This window comes from Delphinapterus leucas, chromosome 10 (genome assembly GCF_059928025.1).
Source record: "Delphinapterus leucas isolate spDelLeu-1000000601 "Yukka" chromosome 10, BTC_Dleu_Yukka2, whole genome shotgun sequence".
Taxonomy (NCBI): Eukaryota; Metazoa; Chordata; class Mammalia; order Artiodactyla; family Monodontidae; genus Delphinapterus; species Delphinapterus leucas.
In genome coordinates this window covers 20,442,194-20,452,073 of record NC_143138.1, presented here as the reverse complement: position 1 = coordinate 20,452,073, position 9,880 = coordinate 20,442,194, and the positions used below count along the sequence as shown (strand labels likewise).

Here is a 9,880-nt window from a genome sequence, read left to right as displayed (position 1 = left end):
CGGCTGGGCCCGTGAGCCATGGCTGCTGAGCCTGCACGTTCGGAGCCTGTGCTCTGCAACGGGAGAGGCCACAACAGTGAGAGGCCCACGTACCACATAAAAAAAAAAAAAAAAAAAAAATACTAAATCTTTTCATGGCCATCTCAATTTAGGATTTGCACACTAGGGGTTGAGGACAGGGGCAACATTTTTGAAAAATCAGGGCTGCCCTGCCTCCTTAGATTTTCTGTTGTAATTTTTTCATATATTTTCTTTCACAAAAAAGAAATGAGTCATTGTTTTCCCTTCAAGTTTGCAATATTTCCTCTGGGAATACTATTTTGCAAATGGAGAGTGTTAAAGTGGATCCTGAACAGAAGCTGGATCACACGGGGAAACAAGCCAGCATGGGGCAGGATCAAACGCATGAGAACATCTTTTCTACCACAGGTGGAGACAGGTGGAGCTCCCCATCGTAAATAACCAGGTGTCGGTTATCCTCTTCCTGGATTTTTCAGTGGCCATTTTTTAATTGCAGTTTGACTTCTTTCCAACACCTGACACATGCCTGCCCAATTGCTGGCCAATGGGCTCTGCAAAGTAGACCCAGACCAACCAATGTTAAACTAAGGAAAAATACATTTGGAAGATCAGCCTGCCCAATGTAGCCATACAGCTAAGCGTCCTCAAAACAAAGTGATTCCTGGCTTTTTCGGCCCCTGTTTGGTATAACTGAGATGAGGTGTGAATTACTGATAGGCTGATTCGTAGTTTAGGGCTTGCACACGGCACCGGTAGGAAAACCATGGTCTGTAACTTAGGTGAAGATTCCCAGACCCCTCCTAGCAGTAGTCCGGCTCATCTCACAGTGCCTTGGTATTTTCTGAGTGACTCAGGCCCCCACTCCGTCATCTGGCCCTGTCATTTGGCCTGAGTGGGCTCTCTTGGACACTCATAATATAACCTTTTGATGAATTTCATCCTTTGGCCAAAGGTGAGAGGAGGCCATGGAATTAGCAAGTTGCATTTATTTGGAATGTAATAGGTTTTTGATTATCTGGGAACTGTGGTTATTGTGGATTTTTGGAAAACAAAGTTCATCACAAGCCAATCCTCACTAAAAAAGTCACGGGAGAAAGTCACAATTCCACTTGTAAAATCATTTTATTGGTATAAATATACATATGCATAAAATACCTTCAGCGTGTAATGTAAGTGAATATTTGTGAAATGTCTTAAAAAGTAGTAGTTTGATTTTTTTACAGGTGTCAAAGTATTCTCTCTTAATCACACGTTAAAAGCTAATATGCAGACAGAAATTAAAGGCCTTCAAAAAACACGATTATTCATAAAACCTCATTCCAGTCAACTATATACATTAATCTGGGCACATGATAGAATCAGCCACGGGCCTTTCACTCGGTTCTTAACTTGCTTGTTGATGGTATCACAAAGGTCACCAGACCAAGTTAAAATGTACAATTCCACATCGGGAAGGAAGAAGTTCCCCATGGGAGAATGCAAAAACCATACCCAAGATCTAATATATATAATTTATACAAATTATTAGTGTGCTCTGTTAATATAATTACAGTGTGCAATTGCATACATCAAGAATAAATTGCTCTATCAAGTCAAGTGCAGATTTGACACAGGTACGTGCAGCAGTACCCCAGGGTCAGCTGGATGGTGTTACTTGTGAGTTTGTGTCCAGTTACTTAGTTTACCTCCCAAAACTCATCTTACAGGGCAAACTGTAGCTGCCTCAGAGAAATTCAAGTAGGGCCCATGGGATAATTGCTGGCATTCACTGAAGGCATATGAAGGAATGCATAGAAATCAAATGCTAAGGGTTGGGAGAAGATCAGACATGTGCTTTGATTACCGAGAGATGGATCTGTTTCAGTTTTGGTGAGGGGGGGTGGGGTGGGGAAGGACAAAGGAAAAAGCACCAAGAGAAGATGCTTAGGAAGTAGGAAGAGGTGTTGCCCTTGGCTCCTCTCTGATGGCCAGCAAACGCACCCCGCATGGTAAGACTTCTACGTGGGTGACCGTTACACAAAAATAAACTCTTTTTCTGCTTCTTCCCCAGAGTCACTGGATTTGCTGCCTTGCTGGCCATCTTTACTGGAGGACCACTGCTTTTGTTCTTGACACTCCTGGGCCTGCTGGCCCCAGCTTCTCCTGGACACTGAAACAGAAAGGAAAGGAAGTCATTATAGTTGATGAACAAGAAGATGCCAGTGGCCTGAGCAGTAATGGGGTGAGATGCAGGGGCCCTGAAGAGTGGGAGGGTTTGGGATGAACTTGCTCAAAAGCAACTTGCCAAGTACATTTCAAGACTCTAGACAGAAATTAGAAACAAACCAACAAAACAAAACAGAAAAACCCCAGTCTATGAGAGGGTGAGCCTCTCATAGATGTGGTTGACCATCTGAGGGCAAGGACCCCAGGAGGTGAGGGTGTGGATGGGAGCGAAGGGAGAGGCCAGGAAGGAGGAGCACTGAAGCCACTGTGCCCCAGGTGAGCTCCTCAGTCACAGCTGCCCCCTCATGCAGCACAGGAAGCAGAGAGCCCTGAGGTGGACCATTTAGGGTTGGCCATCCCTGCTTCAGGGACGGGATATAAGCAGAGGCCCTAGTAATCCTTGTCAGGGTTTTCTATGTCTTAGAAAACTTCAGTTTCACTCGCTAGGAAATGAATAGTCTTGTAGAGATGAATTAATACTGCCTATATTCAATCCTCTAGGAACCAGCCTCCAGGTAAAAGAACTGCCATTTTTGTTGCCTGTTTTGATCACATATAAATATGAAGGATCTGCTGTGTCTCTACAAAGCAATGAGAGAACAATCACCGGACTGAGCCTTTGTGATGTGTCCTGCCAGGCACTCTGTTGTTCACAGCTACGGGGTAGGTTCCATAAAACTTGGAATTGGGATTTAACCCAAATCTTTCTCCAAAGCCCATGTTCTTTCCAACTAGATCATAGCTTCACTGCTACTATACCTTGGGAAAGGTTCAGATGCCACACTCCAGCATGACTGTTAAGGGTTATTAAATATTACTAACCAAGTCTATTGTAGAGACACCACTTAAGCTAAAAATACCAAACCCATGCACTTTGTGTGGCTTGAAAGAGTACAGCTACCTCACTACTCAGAAGTTTAAATGATCCAACCAGGAACATAGTCCTGGAAAAGCAAGAGGATTCATTTGATTCTTCTAATCATTTCGATGTTAGTATTATGCTAAAGAACTCATCTTGGCTAATTAAATGTTTACTCTGCTAAAGAATGGTGTTTCAGGAAGTGAAAGCTCATGAAACCTAATAGTCAAAATGCAAACATAATAAAGTACTTCTCCTGCCACTCCTGCTGTCAGGGCCAGATTCTGACCTCTAGACAATAAAAATTTAAGTTTCGTTAATTACATTAAATTGAAATTACTCAATTCTGAAAAGGATAAACTTTCAAATCTCACCATACAAGTAAGTAATTTTTAAAAAATTTTTGACTTCTTGTTACCCAACAGCTTTGAGCAAATTCTCAGATGGAGGGGAAAAGCAATGAAAAAATGATATGTATTGATTTTTATTTCTTAGCTTGCATTGGGTAAAAAAAATTAAATGTGTTTGTTTGGTCCTTTGAAAGTTGTTAACAAGCCAGGTTTTGGAAAAGTAAATAATTTTCTATAAATAGTTTGCCCTTTATTACAAAGCCAATTTGATAGTATTCAATAAGACTCAAAGTATTTAAGTTCTCAACTTGTGTATTATGAACAGGAGTTAATAGAGAAAATTTATAATATTTTCATCTTGAAATACTGTGCAATAAATAATCTAACCTCATAGTAGAGCATTACTAGTGAAAACTAGGAAATTTTATTCATTCATTTTAAAACTAAAATAAGTATTACTCAAAAATTTCCAACACTACAAGCTCTAAGGAAGAAATAAGTATGGTGATGCACTGCTCATTTGTCTTCAGAGCAAACATATTAGCTTTTATTCTTAGATTAAAACTTTTCATCCTTCCCAATATTTTAGGCTTCCTCGAAATCCCAGGTCTAATTGATGTTACATGATATGACATCAGACTACTCTCTAAAAATGGAGAAATTCACGCAATCAAATATGTTTCTGTCACAGATAAAAACCGAGAACCCTGGACCAGGGCTAAGTGAAACTGAGAGAAATCCAACACAGGAATCTTCCCTGCAAAAAGTAAGATTGTCCTTTAGCCTCCATCCAAGTGACACTAGTAATTTGAGTCCTCCAGGGATGCGGGGTGGGCGGGGGGCAAGTTAACAGGCTGGTTTCTGAGTTGGTACCAGTCATGAAAGCAAACATTTTAATTTGTGCGACATAGTCACTGAGAGGAATAATAACATGCTCTTTCTGGGGGACTGTCAAAGCCGTTCACTAGGGTGGTGCCATTACCTAAAAATTTATTCTAAAACTGTTCACTGTCATTGATTTAACTCTGCCGATTGTGAATATAACAATGAGTCTAGTACCAGGCTGACATTTTCTCTGTATCATAGGTAGGCACCTTTCTTGGATAGGAAAACTGAGGCATGGTGAGATCAAGGAACTAGTTGCACAACTAACTTTGAGTTTGGAAGCCAGAGCACACAGTGTTACTCCAGATCACCAGCGCAAACAGCTTTGTGGGGGGTGTTCTTTGTCAAGCTTGTTTTCCAGCCTTTAGGCAGCATTATTTGATTGCATGCGATTAGGATGTTAATTACAATTATATTGAAGTAGGTTCAGTATTTCTGAATTTAGACTCTTAGGCAGCCTGCTTTAATGTGTGAATTCTTACATTAAAGAAGTGCAGTAAAACAATCTAGTTTCTTTTATACTGTATTAAGTCAAGCATTACAGTGCTGGAGCATCTCTATATATGTGTCTATACACATATTTATTACCGTTCCAGGTACCATTAAAATTATAAAAGATACTTGAGTAAGTAAAAACAGGCAATGTATTCAACACAGACACTCCATGTATATTCATATCCTGTCTACAGTGGCGATAACTGGCCTAGAGAGGCTCAAATGTGAAATCTGTCATTCTTGAAGATGCTCTGATTTTGCGTATATATGTATGCAAATACATATATATGGTAATTTTAAAGCTTCTGAAATGTGCATATAAATTCAGAATTAGAGATTCATATAAAAATTTGAGCTTTTCTTCATTTTAAGCTCCACTGACCTCCATATTTCCCAGGAGAAAACATGATGACCTTAAAATAATACTCAGTAGTCGGCCCTGGTTTTTTAATACTTTCTGGCAAGGGCCCAAAGTGCCAACCAACCATTAAATTTCTTTTGAAGAATTCACGTAGGGGTAGTAGAACCCAGATCTGGTGAAAAATGGGGAACAGAGCACTGGCTTACAGACAATAAGCCACAGCCAAATATTTGTTGGCTATAGGTTGAATTATGGAAGAAGCAAGTGATATATATAAAAGGAATCTCACAATAAGATGGCCTGTACAAATAGAATACATTACAATGCATACAAAGCCAAAACCAACTATTTTCTTCAAGAAAATAGGACATACTCTAATGAAAACATCACAGCTTATGAGTAAACGTAGCGAGGAAATGATATGAAATGCATATCACTTGATGCAGTTACAAGTACTTCCAGGAAAAGAAAGTAAGCATTTTACCTGTCACATCAATATTAAAATAGCCACACAATTAAAACATAATAATCATGATAAAAATAGGTAGCATGCTTTGAGAACAATAGCCTCTGTTTCACGCATACATGATTTAGGAAAATAAGAAAGCTATTTTAGCATAAACAAAGCTGTTCTTAAAGAAAAGTACACACCGTGGTTTAACAGAATTGCTCTGCTGAATGCTATTTGTTAACCAGGAAACTATTCAGAAAGACTGCTACGCAGTTCTCAGGGGTGAAGACAAGTGCTGGGAATCGGCACTAACAAAACAGGATTAAGATATTATACATAAAATTACTTTAATTGAAGCTCCCGTAAAAATTACATTTTTGGTTTCCTGTCCATAGTTCAAGAAATCAAGGCAGCAAAGCAAATCAAGATGGTCCTATTTAATTCCATCAAAATTTGATGCAGCCCATCACAAAGAGGTCATGAAAAAATCAGAGAGACACAGAATTTCTTGCCTGTCTAGGATTTGGCTTATCTCTGGCTTCATCTTAGTTTAACTCAGAGCCTCGCTGGCTGATCCATGTGGTACGTGGCAGGCGGGCTCCTCGTCTGTGTGTTGTATAAAGTGCTCTAGTGGCCTCTTGAAGAAGGAACATTACTTTGTATCAAGGGTGCTTTGTTACTAACAAGTGATATGAGTCAACTGATGCAACAGTTCAAATGTAAATTTCCAAAATCTAGAAACATCTATGTAACCTTGGGTGTCCTTATCAAAAGAGGCACTATATAGAGACAGAGCTTCTGATTTCATATACTCTAAGAATTAATTCTCTCCAGAAAATAAGTGTCTTAGGTGTTCATTTATGTAATTTTTCTGTGACTTGAAGACAACAGATTTTCTTAGAAAATCTCTTGCAGGGAAAAGAGTTACTGTAATCGTGTGTCTATGAGCACACCTACCACAAAGGAAGTACTTTAAAAGTGAAGGACCAAGCTGGTTGGTTTCCTCTAGGGCAAGTGCTACTCGGCCCAGACAGAATGGTCCATGCGTATCTACAGACTACGGACTTCGCTTTATGTGGTGGGCATGTCCTTAACTCCACCCTGTCATGTGGCTAGGGTGCGCCGGGCCACCAGGCAAGTCAGAGTACATGGCTCATCCAACAGTACTGGCCAAGAAGGCTGATTCCAAATGCTGTTGCTCGTGGGGGGCTGGTAGATGTTTTCTTTGTTGTTTTTGTGTTTAAATCTGCCGAGGAAAGTCCTCAAAGACAGTAGTTCCTACTTGAGAAATCATAACTCACTGGGCTACTAAACTAAGCTCTAAGGTGGGAGAGGTTTATCATCAGTAATCAAGTGCTAAAGTTTGAGAATGGTTTAGCCTTTTAAAGTAAAGGGAAATTATCCCTATTATAAGGTCACTGCCAGTGCCCTTCCCTCTTGAGGGATGTGGGGTTATGGCTAGACTGCGTGGCTGTGGGCACTTTATCCTTGGAGCCAAGACACTCATATGTTAACCTCTGATAAAGTTTTACAGAAAGAAAGAAAAGCCTTCTTCTAAGGGAAAAAGTCCCTTAAGGAAATTTCACATACCAGAATTTTATATCCTTTTTCTTTTATGATACTAAAATTTCCTTTAAAAGACTTTTCAAGTCATATTTATAAAAAGTTATTAACCAGGGAGATGATGACTAGTCGCAGAAAAGCCATTTCCTCTCTGAATCAGCAGTGCTTGTTCTAACATTTCCCACTGGAGACGAAAGCTGATTTAAAATCTGTCTCCTTTTTCTCTCCTGGGACTGTCCTCACCTGAAAATAACTTTACAGAATTTACTACAGTGTCAAACGGCAGAGAGAAGTTATCGAGTAACTGCTGTAAAAGAGTATAAATTGTTCCTAGAGGCTGAAAAGTTAATTGGTACTTTTCCTTTCTTACTAAAGGGTCATAAAATGTCTGCTAAAAGATCACGTGCATCCTTCCCTAAAAGAGTGTAAGGTAAGGTGTTAGACCAACATTCTCTAAAGGGTAAACTGTGCTACTTTAAGAATTTCTGACCCCATCCCAGTTGAAATCTAAGAGAAGAGTAAAGAGAGAAAGGGAGAGAATAGGAGACATGACCCTGAATATAAAAATAAACCTCCACGATCACAGAAATTTGAAAGGACAAGTCACCATACTCCAAAGTAACTTGATCCTCCTCATAAGAATTTCTAAATTTAGATTTTTTAAGTCAATACTTTTTGCCCCCAATGGAAGGACCATCCTGTTGCCATTTAGAAAAAAAAAAAAAACAAACCAGTTTATGAATAATCCCTGACCCAGTCCCAGGATAGAAGTTACTCAATTAAAGTTTGTTTTTGTTAGTGCCAGTTCATAAGCTTCGGGACAGTGAGGGATGATAATTGAAGACTCTAACCATTTGTTGGCTGTGACCTCCTGTGCCCAATTGCATTCACTTCCTCTTCTGCAATGGTGGAGTACAGTTTTGAAGGTCTTTTCCCTCTACTGGAAGGCTTGCCACTGTCATGATCTGAATGCCTTTTGTAATAATCTCCTCTTTGCACTAAGGAAAAGGGATTCATTTTACCCTTTGTAGTAGCAAATAACATCATGTTGACATTAATATTATTAAAAAATATTAATATATAAAACTTAAATATCAGCTTACCCACCCCACTTAAGATTCAAGGAACCTCCAGTGTTGGTCCTGAACAGATATACCATTATCTACAGAATTCAACAGCCAACATTATGGAAATGTCGTGCAAAATGAGGTGAGCGCTGAGTCTGCCCCCAAAAGATACTAATAAAAAGGCCCCCGCATTACCATTTCGATCCCGAGATGAATTAACGAAAGTCACATTCACTATGGAATAATCCAGAAGAATCACAGCCATTTACCTGTTTCAGAAATGAGTTGGGCACGCTAGTCCAAAGGGAGGCACAGAACAAGGAAATGAAGTAACCAGCATGAATAATGTACAAGAAAATAGGAATGAGCACAGCAGGAACATTTTTCTAAAGAAAAAGAGAGGGCTCACAAGGGCTCTCTTTCCTGGGCCAGCTTAGTGGACAAGCTGAAAAATAAACTGAAGTCAAAATATTACCACCTCAGACATTTACAGACCGTGCTCAGACCTCACCTAGATTTTCAGTCCAATTCCAGTATCAAGTGACACCATCAGAATGATCTCGGTGACTAACTTATCCTGGATGCCAGAGGGGAAAGCAACGGTCTCCCCAGCTCTACAGTCTTTAGCTGGAAAGATGGGGTCACAAACCATCCATAGTATTTGCTGCTGGGGGGAGTGAGGAAGGGAATCAAACATCCATCCCTGAAGCTATGAAATGTTTGTTTGAGAAGCAACTCATTTATTCCTAAGTTCCTGGGGAAAGAACACCTGAATTTTTCAAAGCAGCAACGGGCACACGAGCAGCATCCAGTATTTCACCCACTTCGTTAACTAGAGGCTCCATGGTACGTGCTGTTACTCATGAGGCTGGTGGGTGACTCTAGGCCTTGTCTGATCATATAGCCAGGCGTCTTAGAAAACATCATTTTTCAAAAATGTTAAGCAATTATTTCTTGTTCAACCTTCTCCCCCTTTCTTTTTAATCCTTCCATATTTCCAATGGCTTTTTGATGAGGTGAGCATTCCTACTTACCCCTACCACCCCTCCATGCCTCCCCATTTCTCTCCAACAAAATTCTCTCAGGCATTTTCAAAGCTTCCTTATAAGTAAAGATGCAAAGTCAGCAGTTGCAAAAAGAAGGGCAAATGAGGGGTGGGGCTGTGTGGTGTGAGTGGTCCTATCAGGGACACTCGCTGGCTCCAGTCTCTCTGACCTGGCACCACCGAAGTTTCCTCTTCCTACACCAAGACTTCCAAAGACCGTGACTGTAATACCAAGCCCTGTATTTATTGATTACCCCGTGTGAAATGACTATAGGTGTCAGCCATTGTTCATGGCTTTAGTTTCTCTGACAGAAGTGGTTTGTCAGCTTTGGTCAAAAACCCCACCTTTTTAAATTTATAGCCAATAGGTGAGTGAAGCTTGTACCCACCAAGTAAATCTGCAGAATGGAGATGAGAAAGCAGGCTGTGTTATTTTTCATTCGACTCCCAATTAACAAAGACAGTACTCACAAACACTTTCTATTAACTTCAACCCAAGTCCATCATGAATAAAAGAAAATGGCCCAAGGGAGGAAGATGTCAGAGCGGTCAAAGAATTCTAAAGCATCAAACAATAA

The 9,880-nt window shown here is 40.1% G+C and overlaps 1 protein-coding gene across 4 annotated transcripts in view; it reads right to left on the bottom strand.

Moving 5' to 3' along the window:
• Positions 1–921: 921 nt before the first annotated feature.
• Positions 922–9,880, bottom strand: part of CARMIL1 (capping protein regulator and myosin 1 linker 1) — a 319,604-nt gene continuing 310,645 nt past the window's right edge. For 3 of the 4 annotated variants that reach the window (XM_022562315.3, XM_089918429.1, XM_089918430.1), the window contains one exon: positions 922–2,170. In XM_022562315.3, the coding sequence (XP_022418023.1) occupies positions 2,034–2,170 (137 nt within the window). In that variant the 3' untranslated portion in view covers positions 922–2,033. Of the gene's footprint in view, positions 2,171–8,041; positions 8,189–9,077; positions 9,081–9,880 lie in introns of all 4 variants that reach the window. The other variant, XM_089918431.1, reaches the window with a different exon arrangement.